The sequence below is a fragment of the Pseudophryne corroboree genome, chromosome 1 (assembly GCF_028390025.1).
Source record: "Pseudophryne corroboree isolate aPseCor3 chromosome 1, aPseCor3.hap2, whole genome shotgun sequence".
In the NCBI taxonomy this organism is placed as follows: Eukaryota; Metazoa; Chordata; class Amphibia; order Anura; family Myobatrachidae; genus Pseudophryne; species Pseudophryne corroboree.
The window spans coordinates 1,137,492,267-1,137,507,679 of NC_086444.1; the positions used below are offsets into that span (position 1 = coordinate 1,137,492,267).

Sequence of the window (15,413 nt, forward strand, 5' to 3'; positions counted from 1 at the left end):
GCGTTTCACTGTGAATGGCGTCACTGTAACCCTTTGATCTCCATTCCAGGCTCTATGAATGTGGGGGTGGGGACATTTAGTCACAGAATTGTTCATATATTATGAGACATAGGTTTGTGCTCAATGTGTCAGGATTGGATTTGGGGATTTGGGGATCTATTGAATTCCATTAGAGGGCAGCGTGGCCAATCATGGGGCACCTTGTTGAAAATACCAAGGCTCTCTTCACATGCTGCGCCACCTGCTGAAGTGGATCTGGTCACGTCATCTTGGTTTTGTTCCTACACCTGCTCAGCATCTTGGTACCCCAGAGAGGCCTTGTTTTTGTACACTCCCTCCACCTCAGGACCCCTGTCCAGCTCAGTCACATATTATAAGGGCAAAATGCAGGAATGTGGAAGCTATCAAGTCATTTTCATAATTAACATGTGACAATGTCCATATTTAACAGAACATTTGAGGCTCTGTGTGTCTCAGTGGTCATTGCAGGCACCAGGGTAACAACTGTGAATATGCCAGTAAGAAAGATGGCTGCACTGTACACAAGACAAATTTGTTTTAGTGTTAAAGTGTCATGCTGTTAACGAGGGGAGTTATAATGCCTATCCCACAGGCAAGCACTGGCATAACAACACAGGTACTGTAGCATATGCTTCCACACCCAAGGGCGATGAGGCCCAGCTGTGCTTCCCGTACTCTGCCCGATACGTTCCCTGTAGGGGCTGTGGCAGCCAGTATGGGCAACCAGCAGTTACAGAGGAGCCCCACTGACGGCAGTGCCAGTGATACGCGTCTGTGTGTGTGGCTGTAATACAGATTAGGGCACTGTGAGGGGGGGCCGGCTTGGATCTTGCAGTAGGAGCTATTTAGCTAACAGCAGATTGTTATCCATGCCGCTGGCAGTGGTTTAATAAGTCTTCATGTAATTGCCCAGTGGAGTTTGGCATCGTGACACTAAAAGAAAATAGAAATATCTAATCTCCTTTGGCTACGATGACAAAATTCCAAAATACCAGTATTTAATACGTTTTACAATGAAGCTGGAGGCAGTTACCTGGAAGACGAAGCAGGGTAACAGGGAATTAATAAACTCATGGCTGGATGACTATAAAACATGTTTTAATGAGAACAAATCGCACTTGGGAGAATTGTACTGAAAGGTGCAAGTTTTGACTTCTGAAACGAGCTGCTTATTATTATTAATGAGTCTTGGCGGCAGGGCCGGGACAGAGGCTTTTGGGGCCAAATGCAAAACTTCTAATTTACAGCAGAAAATGTAGGTGGGGCAGGCCCCATGCGTGGTAAGATAATGGGGCTAGGTAGTAATATAAGCGTGGTTGGGTGACATAGGGCAGGGGTGTGATATAGGGGTGTGTCTTCTATGGTTCAGCCCAGGGGCGGTGCTTGTTTATCCCTGTTCTTGCCTATTGAGGGTTTGGTGCTGTCACTAGTCATAGTCTGTGTGGGCTATAGAGGGGTGCAGCACATTTAGGAGGCATCCTCATATACCTTCAGTAGGATTTTCTTGCACTTTACAGATGCAATGTGTATGGGAACAGCATGTTTCTAGGCGCATGTAATAAATACACTGATCTATACAAAATGTAGCTCTGGGCACTGGCATATTTTCCATGTTTGTATATGACCTTTCCTGACTTCTGACAGACATTATTATTATTCAGCTAAATGACCCTTATTATTATTATTATTTGTTATTTTCTTTTTTATTATTATTATTATTATTATTATTATTATTATTTACTATTATACTATTTATCCCAGTAGTTTTCAAAGTAGGCTGCAATCACTGTAAAGTAATTATTATTATTGCAGATTAGAACCAAGACAATACTAAACTATGTGCGTAATAAATATATTGGCTACATCAGCACAATCAGAGGTCTGTACATGTAGATATTCCTTTTATTGCATATACCTGTATACAATTACCTTGCATTACATCCAGAACAACAAAAGGAGAGGAAAAGCCTGTTTAAGTTGATCTATGCTTTATTTTTTAAAACCTTTTTTTTATATATAAAAGCCATCTTTCTGACTACATCGCCACAAAGATGGCTCCGCCAGACCAGCATAGGGAGGGTTGGGCGGCTGCATGGCCTGTCACAGTGGTATTACCAAATCGGTCAGAGCAGGGTGCAAAGCTCCCCTGGACCCATGGGCACTGCACACCCTGCACCCATGACACATAAACCCTTGGATCAGGCCTATAATGTCCAATCATAATTCCCTACTCACTCAGAAAGTCTGGGAGACTCCCTTATTTCTGGGAGTTCTCCCAGACTCCAAGTAGAGTAGACCAGCCTCCTGGATCCAGACCACTTCGGGGGGGGGGGGGGGGGGGGGGGATGGGGGGGCCCAATCACACTCCCAGAATCAGTGTAGCCGTGAAAAGAGAAGCGCATTGACTGACAAATATGTGGCGGGGGTCTATTTGATAAGCGAGAGATAAAGTACCAATTACCCAGCTCCTAACTGTCATTTTTCAAACAAAGGGGCAAATGTATTAACCTGGAGAAGGCATTAGGAAGTGATAAACCAGTGATATGTGCAAGGTGATAAAGGCACCAGCCAATCAGATCCTAACTGTAAATTTACATATGGGAGCTGATTGGCTGGTGCCTTTATCACCTTGCACATATCACTGGTTTATCACTTCCTAATGCCTTCTCCAGGTTAATACATGTGCCCCATAGCCTGTAACATGACAGTTAGGAGCCGACTGGCTGGTACTTTTTATCTTGATTAACTTTATCTCTCTCCAAGGCTTATACCCCTTGTGAAAGGGGTCACTGACGAATTCCTGGGTCGCCTGACTCGATAATTCAAACCGAGAATAAAGAAGGGTTATTCCCGGGCTATTACCGGGTCAGGTGCAGTGTGCACGGGTTGCCGGGTCGATGCGACCCGGGACCCGTTCACAGCAGAGGCGGCGCAGAGATGATCTCCCAGCGCAGCCTCCGCACCCACTCTCGATGCCGGCTCTGCCCCCCCAGCCCGCGATGGCAACCCTACCCAGCATATTGCTGGATCAGGAAGCCTTTGTGACAGGGTCCAACGCCGGGTCGCCCCCTGGGAAGGACCCGTTTTAAATTTCTGGGTGGGACCCGGCATTGCGATCTGAAAGCAGTGTCGGACTGGGGCTTGTAGGACCCACCGGGAAAATGCAGTGGCAGGGGCCCATGTTTAGGGGTGTGGCCAGTCTCTAGAGGGGGTGTGCCCAGCCACCACATTGGTTTGCCTAACCAAACCAATGTGGTTTTGGTCCCCTAAGTGTTGGTCCCCTAGATAAATATATACAGTAAATACTGTAGTGTATGCAAGATAATGTACTAGATTAGTATCAGCACAGTCTGGAACCTGATCCCTAGAGGAGGGGGTGGAGCCCCAGGTAGTGGGGCCTACCGGTGGTTTCCCCTGTACCCCTGTGGGCCAGTCCAACCCTGTCTGAAAGAGGTATTAGTAACTAGACCCCATAGCCCATACAGTAGTTGTAGAAAAGCCGTCTCCAAGCTACTCCACTGTTGATAAAAGATCTTACGTGTTGCAGCTTGTTTGGATAAATGTTTCAAAATAAGGATGTGAAGATGTTGAACATGGTAAATGGAGCATAGTAAGAGGAATGAAGTGGGAACCGTAGAAAAATTAAGTTTTTATGTAAAATTACAAAACACACAGAGAATTTCCTTTAAGTATCCTCAGTCCCTCATCTCCTATTTTTGAAGATAAATGTAGCGTGCGTAAGTGTAATACTAGCAGATGTTCTGTAAGCTTGGTATCTTATCTGGAGTATTTAAAAAAAAATAATTTAGCAAAAGTAACAACAAATTAATCTTATGTCTGTGACTGATAGTCAGGCTTTATATAACAGTGCCACCCAGTGGTGAAAAGTGGAATTGTGGAATGGCAGATTTTAATTAACATTTTCAATATTACTGTATATCTGCCAACCATCTGAGCTTCCTGACCCGTGTCATTGGCTGCCAGGGTTAAATGAGACAATATTTAAAACGTATGTATTTTAAAAGAATGCAATCCTCATCCGTTGTGTATAATGTTCACCATCTCCTTAGCTATTAGAACTGTATATCACACTCAGCAATTCTGTTTTATTTGTGTGATATTTTATAAATCTATAGACCTTCATCTGTCATCCCTCTTTCCTGCACAGAGTGTTTGGACACATAAGTTACCGGTCAGACTGGGAGCTGGTAAAAGTGGACTTCAGACCTTCCTTCTTTAGAGAGTGCACTGAGGTTGACTATGACTCTTGGAGCCTATCTAATACACAGGTATTGTAATGATATGACAGTCCTCAGGAAACCAAGTGTGCTTAAAAAGGTCATTGTCACCTGTAAGGCTGGTCAACTTAGCAAAATGTCCAAAGAACTATAGTTCAGTGATGACTGTAGTGCTTGTTATATATAAAACTGTTTCTATTCATACTTAAGTTTATTCAAATATCCTGCGGTATTCAGAAACATTGCTACATTTTATATGTTTAATAGATTATGTGCAGTAACGCCTTATGGCCAGCAGGAGCCACTGTTTATATTTCTACTCGTATGTTGCATTTTCTCGTAAAATTTCTTCAACAACAGGAAAAGTAATGGATACATTCTATGTAACAATATACTGTGGGGCGCTGACATCATAACAGTAAAATAGCTGTATTTATAATTAATAAGCAACTGATTTGAGGGCAGAATCCGATTCTATTGCACTTGTGTTACTGTATATCTAAAATATATATTTTTATTATAGAGCATTGGTTCTGAAACTGGGTCATCTGAAGCCCAAACAGCTCACGTTTGCCAGGCCACCCAGCTGGTACACAAGTGTAATCATTACTCACCAACACATGTAAAAAAAAAATCCACAGGTGGAGCTAGTTATTTCCCTTATGATTCTGACAGGAGATCTGGAAAACATGAACTGTTTACGATCCTGAGGACCAAATTTGAGGATCTATGTTATAGTGAAGACTAGGGAATAAGTCTCTCATCTGATATATTCATTTAATAATAATCCATACACTTCACGTGCAGGGCGGAACATGCATTATGGGTCAGCAGAGAAGCTTTCGCAGGAGGAAGACGTCATCCTGGTGCGTTAAGGGAAGAAGTTTTACATCAGTCTTGGCTTCGAAAATCTGCCAGTGTGAAAGCACAGACTTTGTGTGGTAAGTTTGTGATAACGGGAACAGAGATATAGTATCCTCTTTAGGTGTGTTTCACTACTGCGTAAAACTCTATTGCAGTTTTGTTATTATTATTTTGTTATTGCCTTTTATATGTAAGCAGCTTTCATGGGTTCACAGGTCTTAGTGATTAGGTTCATAGGTCTTAGTGATTATGGTTTTCTTTGTCATAAGATGAAATCAGTTTTTACCCGATCGGTGCTATAAAATGCCCAGAAGATCAACCTGAACCCAATCAGTGCTTTAGGGTGTTGTCTAGATTAACTTTTCCCAATAAGTGCTTTAGAATGGTACCTAGATCATCTTGTACCCACTAAGTGTTTTAGAATGTTGCCTACATAATTTTGTACCTAATCAGTGCTTTGGATGGTTGCCTAGATCAACTTTTCCCAATAAGTGCTTTAGAATGTTGCCTAGATCAACTTGTACCCAATAAATGCTTTAGAATGCTGACTAGATAAACTTTTCCAATAGGAGCTTTGGAATGTTGCTTAGATCATCTTGCACCCAGTCAGTGGTTTGGGTGGTTGCCTAGATCAACTTTTCCCAATAAGTGCTTTAGAATATTGCCTACATCATCTTGTACCTAATCAGTGCTTTAGAATGTTGCCTAGATCAACTTGTACCCAATAAGTGCTTTAGAATGTTGCCTAGATCACTTTTCCCAGTAAGTGCTTTAGAATGTTGCTTAGATCAACTTGTGCCCAATAAGTGCTTTGGATGGTTGCCTAGATCAACTTTTCCCAGTAAGTGCATTTGAATATCGCCTAGATTATCTTGTACCTAATCAGTGCTTTAGAATGTTTCCTAGATCAACTTTTTTAATAATGAAGGCTGCTGAAAAAAATCACTAACCAAAAACTTTGGCTATAATTAGAAGTATTTAAGCACAGTGGAATATTTTCTAGATAAACTTGTACCCAATAAATGCTTTACAATGCTGACTAGATCAACTTTTTCAATAAGGGCTTTAGAATGTTGCTTAGATCAACTTGTACCCAATAAGTGCTTTAGAATGTTGCCTAGATCTAATCGTACCCAATCAGTGCTTTAGAATTTTGCCTAGATCAACTTGTACCCAATAAGTGCTTTAGAATGTTGCTTAGATCAACTTTTCCCAATAAGTGCTTTAGAATATTGCCTAGATTATCTTGTACCCAGTCAGTGCTTTAGAATGTTGCCTAGAAGTGCAGCGTCCGCATGTCAATCTGCGGTCTCCTCTCCCTCCCTGCTGTGTTGGAGGGACACGGAACGCACATCGCGCGTCTCTCCTGTGTCCCTCCCTGGCTCTCCCCCGGCCGGTCTAAGGAAGTGCAGTTCGTGAGCTCTGATTGGCTCACGAACCGGCACTTCTTTTATTAGACCAGCCGGGGGGAGAGCCAGGAGGGACACAGGAGAGACGCGCGATGCGCTCCGTGTCCTTCCAACACATATGGGGGGGGGGGGGGGGGAGCAGGCACAGGGGCATATACCTGGCACTGTGGGGGGAAGATCTGGCACTGGGAGCATATACCTGGCACTGTGGGGGCAGATCTGGCACTGGGGGCATATACCTGGCACTGTTGGGGGCAGACCTGGCACTGGAGGCATATACCTGGCACTGTGGGGGGGAGATCTGGCACTGGGGGCATATACCTGGCACTGTGGGGGCAGATCTGGCACTGGGGGCATATACCTGGCACTGTGGGGGCAGATCTGGCACTGGGGGCATATACCTGGCACTGTGGGGGCAGATCTGGCACTGGGGGCATATACCTGGCACTGTGGGGGGAAGATCTGGCACTGGGGGCATATACCTGGCACTGTGGGGGAATATTTGGCACTGGGGGGAGCAGGCACTGAGGGGGCATATGTGGCACTGTGGGGGAATATTTGGCACTGGGGGGAGCAGGCACTGAGGGGGCATATGTGGCACTGGGGGGGGGGGTATATGTGGCACTGGGGGCATGTACCTGGCACTGTGGGGGAATATCTGGCACTAGGGGCATATACCTGGTACTGTGGGGGAATATCTGGCACTGGGGGCATATGTGGCACTGGGAGCATGGCCCTAGCAACAAGCACTACCCCCTAGCAACGAGCATGACACCCAGTGCATGAAACCCCTGGCAACGAGCATGACACCCTGAGCATGAAAACCCCTGGCACCGTGCATGGAACCAAGAGCATGAAACCCCTGGCAACGAGCAGGTAATTTAAAAGTAATTAGAAGCCTTACTGTAGAACTTAATGTGTAATGGGCATTACGGTGTGTGGCATAATGTATCACGGACATTGCGGTGTGTGTCATAATGTATCAGGCATTACGGTGTGTTGTATACTATATCACGGGCATTGTGGTATAATGTCTCAGGATCATTGTGGTGTGTGTCATACTGTGTCACAGACATTGTATGTGCTATAATGTATCAGGGGCATTGCATTGTGTAGCATAATGTATAACGGGCATTACGGTGTGTGGCATAATGTGTCTGGGGCATTACAGTGTGTGCATATTGTGTCATGTGCATTATTGTGTGTGGAATAATGTCTAAGGGCCATTGCAGTATGTGGAATAATGTATACTGGGCATTACTATAAGGAGGAAAAATGACAAATAATGTAAGGGGCATGAATCAGGATTATTTTTCTTTCCTGTGGTGGCCAACGTCTGGGCGTGCAGGTTGCAAAACTGGGGTATAAGGTAGTCTTTTCCTGCAATGCCACGCCCTCCACGCAAAGCCACGCCCATTTCGGCAAAGCCACACACCCTTTTTGCAGGCGCGCGCCTGCGGCGCACGCATTTTTCTACCTTTGCTAGTGACAATTACGGGGGGTATGGGGGGGGGGGGGGGGGCGCCGAAGGATTTTTTGGCTTGGGGGAGAAAAATTTCTAGTTACGCCACTGGTTGCTTAGATCAACTTTTCCCAATAAGGGCTTTAGAATGGTGTCTAGATCATATTGTACCTAATCAGTGCTTTAGAATGTTGCCTAGATCAGCTTGTACCTAATAAGTGCTTTAGAATGCTAACTAGATCAACTTTTCCCAGTAAGTGCTTTAGAATGTTGCTTTAGAATGTTGCGTAGATCATCTTCTGCCCAATCAGTGCTTGGATGTATTCCTAGATCAACGTGTCCCAATAAGTGCTTTAGAATATTGCTTTGCTTATCTTGTACCTAATTAATGCTTTAGAATGTTGCCTACTGTAGATCAACTTTTTCCAATCAGTGCTTTAGAATGTTGCCTAGATCATCTTGTACCCAATAAGTGCTTTAGAATGGTGCCTAGATCAACTTTTATCCAGTCAGTGCTTTAAATGGTTGCCTAGATCAACGTTTCCTAATAAGTGCTTTATAATGGTGCCTAGATCATCTTGTACCTAATCAGTGCTTTAGAATGTTGCCTAGATCAACTTGTACCCAATAGGTGCTTTAGAATGGTGCCTAGATCATGTTGTACCTAATCAGTCCTTTAGAATGTTGCCTAGATCAACTTGTACCTAATAAGTGCTTTAGAATGTTGCCTAGATCATCTTTTCCTAGTAAGCGCTTTAGAATGTTGCTTAGATCAACTTGTGCCCAATAAGTGCATTAGAATTTTGCCTAGATCATCTTGTACCCAATAAATGCTTTAGAATGTTGCCTAGATCAACTTTTCCCAGTAAGTGCTTTAGAATTTTGCCTAGATCAGCTTGTACGCAATAAGTGATTTAGAATGTTGCCTAGATCATCTTGTGCCCAATCAGGGCTTGGATCGATTCCTTGATCAACTTGTCCCAATAAGTGCTTTAGAATAGTGCTTAGTTAGATTATCTTGTACCTTATCAGTGCTTTAGAATGTTGCCTACTGTAGATCAACTTTTTTCCAATCAGTGCTTTAGATTGTTGCCTAGATCAACTTTTCCCAGTAAGTGCTTTAGAATGTTGCTTATCTCAGCTTTTCCCAGTAAGTGCTTTAGAATGTTGCTTAGATCAACTTGTACACAATGAGTGATTTAGAATGTTGCCTAGATCAACTTGTACACAATGAGTGCGTTCGAATTTTGCCTAGATCAACTTGTACCCAATAAGTGCTCTAGAGTGCTGGCTAGATTAACTTTCCGAATAAGTGCTTTATAATGTTGCCTAGATTAACTTGTACCCAATAAATTCTTTAGAATGCTAACTAGATCAACTTTTCCCAATAATTGCTTTAGAATGTTGCCTAGATCATCTTGTACCCAGTCAGTGCTTTAGATGGTTGCCTAGATCAACTTGTACCCAATAAGTGCTTTAGAATATTGCATAGATTATCTTGTACCAAATCAGTGCAATAATATTTCTTAGATCAACTTGTACCCAATCAGGGCTTTAGACTGTTGCCTAGATCAACTTGTACCCAATCAGGGATTTAGAATTTTGTCTAGATTGACTTATACCCAATCAGTGCTTTAGAATGTTGATCAACCTGAAGTCAATGTGAGTGCTAGAAGGTTCACAGCAAAAAACAGAACCAAGTTCTTTAGACACAGCAATATGAGGCTGATATGGTGTTAGCCGAGCACTGTAATACCCCTTTTACACCGCCAGCATATAACACGGGTTATTGCATATGAACGTGCATAACCCGTGTTGCTGGCTGGTGTAAAAGGGTCGAGTTGGAACAGTCCGGGTCGAGTGACCCGGTATTCCAACTCGGGAAGTTTGCGGGGTTGAACACGTGTTCAACCCGGCAAACTATGCAGTGTAAACGGAAGCTGGGTTGATGCGACCTGGCTTCCCGTTTACAGTCTTATGTGCGGGCGGCGCATGGAAATCATGTGATCTCCAAGCGCCGCCCCCGTCGCGTCACCAGCAACGTCACCAACTCGGAAATATGCCGGGCTGGTGACTCCGGTGGGAAAGGTGGCTGACGTGGGTCGCAGCCTGGTAGCACCCGTGTCAGTCTCCCAGCTGCAACCCGCTATTTGTGGTCTAAAAGCGGTATCATTTAGAGCATAATATCAGTGTGCAGCTACAGTACAAATCAGAATCAGAATTGACTCACGTATACTAGGAATTGTTTGTGGTTTACAATGCTTCGCCAAATAACATAAAAGGAAAAGGCATAACAAAAACACACATACACACATAACATACATTAGTATAAAACACTGTTTACAATTACATAGCAGTTCATTGCACCAGACGTGTTAGGCATAATTTAGTAAGTGCACAGCTAGTGGAAAGACGCTTTTTTTTGGTTCTGGTCAACTTGGCGAGAATGGACGTATAATGCCTGCCTGATGGAAGTGTTTCACAAAGCTATCATTTATAAGGTGATGTCAAAATACAAATTGAAACAAGTGCTATGCTAACATGTTTCATGCTGATGCATAAAGTAGCAGATTTCTAAGTGTCCTCTGAAAATGGTGCAAAGTTCTGGGGGAAAGTCTATAAAAGCAAATTGCGCGCATTGCGACTTCTTATGCTGTATCATATTACATATTACTATTACTAGATCTGGCCTATCAGGGCATAAATATACAGGTATAATTAAATTTTAATTGTATCCCTAATGAACAATGAGTGAATTTGTAATCATTGTTATTATTATTATTATTATTATTTATTTTTTTACTATAAGCAGCATTAAACTTGGCATTAATGCTTTCAAATAGTCTGGTCGCTATAGAGTTAATGCTGTATGCTTAGTGAACGAATGGGCTACATTAGTTTATAATTCATTTCACAAAAATCTATTGAAATTCCAGACTCAGAAAAGTGGCATTCAACAGAATGTGCCATGTCTAGAGATCCCTGGTTGTCTCTGTCCCATAGGTCCCATACATTGGGTCATTTCCCCCTATCGTTGCTGAGGTGCTCTATTTTCAATGAGATTGTATGCTAGTTACTAAGTTTTAGACATATTCATGATCTTAATAAAAAGAGCTTTATCAAAAAGATTGTACAAAAATATGATTATGCAGGCTTGAATATTTTGATTGCATAGTACTTGAAAACAATTGTATCTCTGTGTGTGATCTTAATTTAAAAATCTTCATACTGCGTATTCTTAATGTAGCAACTTTCTTTTCATTAAAGTTTATAAAATCATGTAATGTGTGATCATCAAAGAGTGATAGTCTTGAATGATAAATGGTGCTCCAGCCAATCAGCTCCTGTCATTTTCCAAACACATGACAGTTAGGAGTTGATTGGCTAGAGTACCATTTAACATTCGTAACGAGTGATAACAAGAATATCGCTCATTGTTAAATCTGCCCCATAGTCTCACAAGAGAACAGTTTGTGGGTGTAGGGTAGTGGCAGGGTGTAGGGTGTAGGGACTGATGTCATTGGTGCATGTGATACGGTCGGGGGCTCTGACATTGGGAAACAATGATAGTGGTCAGGTCAAGGGAGACAGCTGCAATTGCCTATGGGGGAGATTTATAAAACCTCCTGAAAAAGGAAACTAGAGGTGTTGCCCATGGCAACCAATCAGATTCTAGCTATCATTTATCTTATGCATTACAGAAAATGATAGCTTGAATCTGATTGGTTGCTACTATAAATGCAGCACCTGCACTTTAGAGAAGGATTGATTACTCTCCCCAAGTTTTAAATACAGTTCCCATTCCAATATAATGTGATCAGTTAATTTCTTCTGAATCCTGGCCATCAATGACAGCACATACTGTAAGACTATTGTTTGTACAATGCAGAATTACCATGAGAACCGGAGACTGTCTGTGACCTCATGTGACATCACTAGGGAGGGACTATCGCCTAATGCGGAGGCTGATCCGTGGCAAGATTACAGCAGTGTGTGGTGACGAGGAAGGGGAGGATACAGCTTTGCCCCTTTTACTACGATATTCTATGTATATACGTACAAATACTGCACCCACTGTATACAGCTAGCAAAGCAGTACTGTATCTATAAAAATTGTATACACCCTTATTGAGGTCACATAAAAACAAAACCCATTTCTGTTCATGTAACTGTCTCAGGGTACAGAACAGATATATTTGGTATCTCTATAATGAGGACACCATGACCAGGGCCATCTTAGTATATAGCGACACTGGGCAGCAGACACAATTCCAGGGGCCTTGAGCAGGAGTGGGCTATGCTGGTGCCTCTGCAGCTTCTAGGGAATTACACCCAATAATAGGCCAGGCAGCATTCTCCACCTGCCTCCCAGCCTCCAGCCAGTCCGAGAATGAATGTCAGCATGCTGATTGGTGGATGGCTGGAGCTATCCACCAATCAAAGTGCTGACAGCCTTTCCCTGTATGGAAGCATGTGGAGAGCCGACACGGGACTATAGGAGGGGTAATTTATGGGTTTTCTTATTTATTACCATGAATAGGTGGGTAAGTGCCCCGTATATTGCTTTGACCAGGGCCTACAATGCTGCTAAGATGTCTCTGGCCATGACATATAACTATCAGGGTCATTTTAATGTTAGGTAAGTAAAGACAACAATAGAAACAAATAACAGTGTCTTTTCCATGCATTCTGTTTTTATATCTAATGTCAGGAAAATAATATCTATTTAACTATAGAAAGTGCTGTAGAAGCTGGAGGTGCTGTATGTAATAACTGTGTCTATAGAAGCTGGAGGTGCTGTATGTAATGACTGTGTCTATAGAAGCTGGAGGTGCTGTATGTAATAACTGTGTCTATAGAAGCTGGAGGTGCTGTATGTAATGACTGTGTCTATAGAAGCTGGAGATGCTGTATGTAATTGTGTCCATAGAAGCTGGAGGTGCTGTATGTAATAACTGTGTCTATAGAAGCTGGAGGTGCAGTATGTAGTAACTGTGTCTATAGAAGCTGGAGGTGCTGTATGTAATGACTGTGTCTATAGAAGCTGGAGGTGCTGTATGTAATAACTGTGTCTATAGAAGCTGGAGGTGCTGTATGTAGTAACTGTGTCTATAGAAGCTGGAGGTGCTGTATGTAGTAACTGTGTCTATAGAAGCTGGAGGTGCTGTATGTAATGACTGTGTCTATAGAAGCTGGAGGTGCTGTATGTAGTAACTGTGTCTATAGAAGCTGGAGGTGCTGTATGTAATAACTGTGTTTATAGAAGCTGGAGGTGCTGTATGTAGTAACTGTGTCTATAGAAGCTGGAGGTGCTGTATGTAGTAACTGTGTCTATAGAAGCTGGAGGTGCTGTATGTAGTAACTGTGTCTATAGAAGCTGGAGGTGCTGTATGTAGTAACTGTGTCTATAGAAGCTGGAGGTGCTGTATGTAATCAGGGCCGTCTTTTCGTATGGGCTCAATAGGCTCTTGCCCAAGGGCCCCAGGAGTGTAAGGGCCCTAGGCTGATAGCTGAGGGTCCCGTCTCTCCAGGGGTACCTGATTTTTGAAAATCGGCACTAGGGAACCGGAGATATCCGACTTTAAAGCAGTGGTCCCCATCCAAGCCTGTTAATTGTTCTTCCCAGCCAGATATCTCGGGTTATGTCTGACTTAGAGTATTTCTGAGGGTATAATTCAAAAGCAGAGACTCTCCCCTTTCAGTGGACACTGGCAGCTTGTCTCTACTATGCCCACAGCCAAAGATACCATCCTTCCAGCAGATGGTCCCTGCTCCATCTCCACGCACCTGGTATGCAGTTTTATATATTCGTTGGTGAATTGCTCTGGCTCCTGACCTCTGATCTCCAAGTCCCCAGTACCTCCTGTAAGGTGGGACTCTAGTTTTTTATCCTGTTAAAGCTAAGAAATCTATTTCCAGGAACTGGAGATATCTGCAGTAAAGCAAGCTGCCCTTGCACCAGAAAATTATGACTATTAAGACCACTCCACTATCCATCCCTCCCCTGTGTATTAAACATCCCCTACCACCCTGGAAGTCATGTACCGGGGCCCCTCCATTTCGCACAATGTCCCCTTCTACAGTTTAGTGTTCTCCTTCCTGCTCCATTTGTGCAATAAAGAAGTAATTAGCAGAAATTATTTCTCCAGGTCCTACATGCTGAGCGAAAGATAGAACATCCCCTACCGCCCGCGGGACATCAAAGCTGCCGCTGATAGCACCCCCCCACCCCTACCGCTGATGGGTGGGTAGGGGCCCCAGTGCATTGCTGTGCCCAGGGGCCTACACTGCTGTTGAGACGGCAATGTTGTAATGACTGTGTCTATAGAAGCTGGAGGTGCTGTATGTAATGACTGTGTCTATAGAAGCTAGAGGTGCTGTATGCAGTGACTGTGTCTATAGAAGCTGGAGGTGCTGTATGTAATAACTGTGTCTATAGAAGCTGGAGGTGCTGTATGTAATGACTGTGTCTATAGAAGCTGGAGGTGCTGTATGTAATAACTGTGTCTATAGAAGCTGGAGGTGCTGTATGTAATGACTGTGTCTATAGAAGCTGGAGGTGCTGTATGTAATAACTGTGTCTATAGAAGCTGGAGGTGCTGTATGTAATGACTGTGTCTATAGAAGCTGGAGATGCTGTATGTAATTGTGTCCATAGAAGCTGGAGGTGCTGTATGTAATAACTGTGTCTATAGAAGCTGGAGGTGCAGTATGTAGTAACTGTGTCTATAGAAGCTGGAGGTGCTGTATGTAATGACTGTGTCTATAGAAGCTGGAGGTGCTGTATGTAATAACTGTGTCTATAGAAGCTGGAGGTGCTGTATGTAGTAACTGTGTCTATAGAAGCTGGAGGTGCTGAATGTAATTAATGTGTCTATAGAAGCTGGAGGTGCTGTATGTAATAACTGTGTCTATAGAAGCTGGAGGTGCTGTATGTAATGACTGTGTCTATAGAAGCTGGAGGTGCTGTATGTAATGACTGTGTCTATAGAAGCTGGAGGTGCTGTATGTAGTAACTGTGTCTATAGAAGCTGGAGGTGCTGTGTATGTAATAACTGTGTCTATAGAAGCTGGAGGTGCTGTATGTAGTAACTGTGTCTATAGAAGCTGGAGGTGCTGTATGTAATTAATGTGTCTATAGAAGCTGGAGGTGCTGTATGTAATAACTGTGTCTATAGAAGCTGGAGGTGCTGTATGTAGTAACTGTGTCTATAGAAGCTGGAGGTGCTGTATGTAAGTAATGTGTCTATAGAAGCTGGAGGTGCTGTATGTAATAACTGTGTCTATGGAAGCTGGAGGTGCTGTATGTAGTAACTGTGTCTATAGAAGCTGGAGGTGCTGTATGTAATAACTGTGTCTATGGAAGCTGGTGGTGCTGTATGTAATAACTGTGTCTATAGAAGCTGGTGGTGCTGTATG

At 43.2% G+C, this 15,413-nt stretch overlaps 1 protein-coding gene across 4 annotated transcripts in view; it reads left to right on the plus strand.

Moving 5' to 3' along the window:
- The window catches only part of SORCS2 (sortilin related VPS10 domain containing receptor 2), a 1,363,792-nt gene that overhangs the window by 1,267,805 nt on the left and 80,574 nt on the right, over positions 1-15,413 (plus strand). For all 4 annotated transcript variants that reach the window (XM_063923915.1, XM_063923923.1, XM_063923934.1 and 1 more), the window contains 2 exons: positions 4,190-4,310; positions 5,067-5,200. In XM_063923915.1, coding sequence (XP_063779985.1) covers positions 4,190-4,310; positions 5,067-5,200 — 255 coding nt within the window. The remainder of the gene's footprint in view (positions 1-4,189; positions 4,311-5,066; positions 5,201-15,413) is intronic.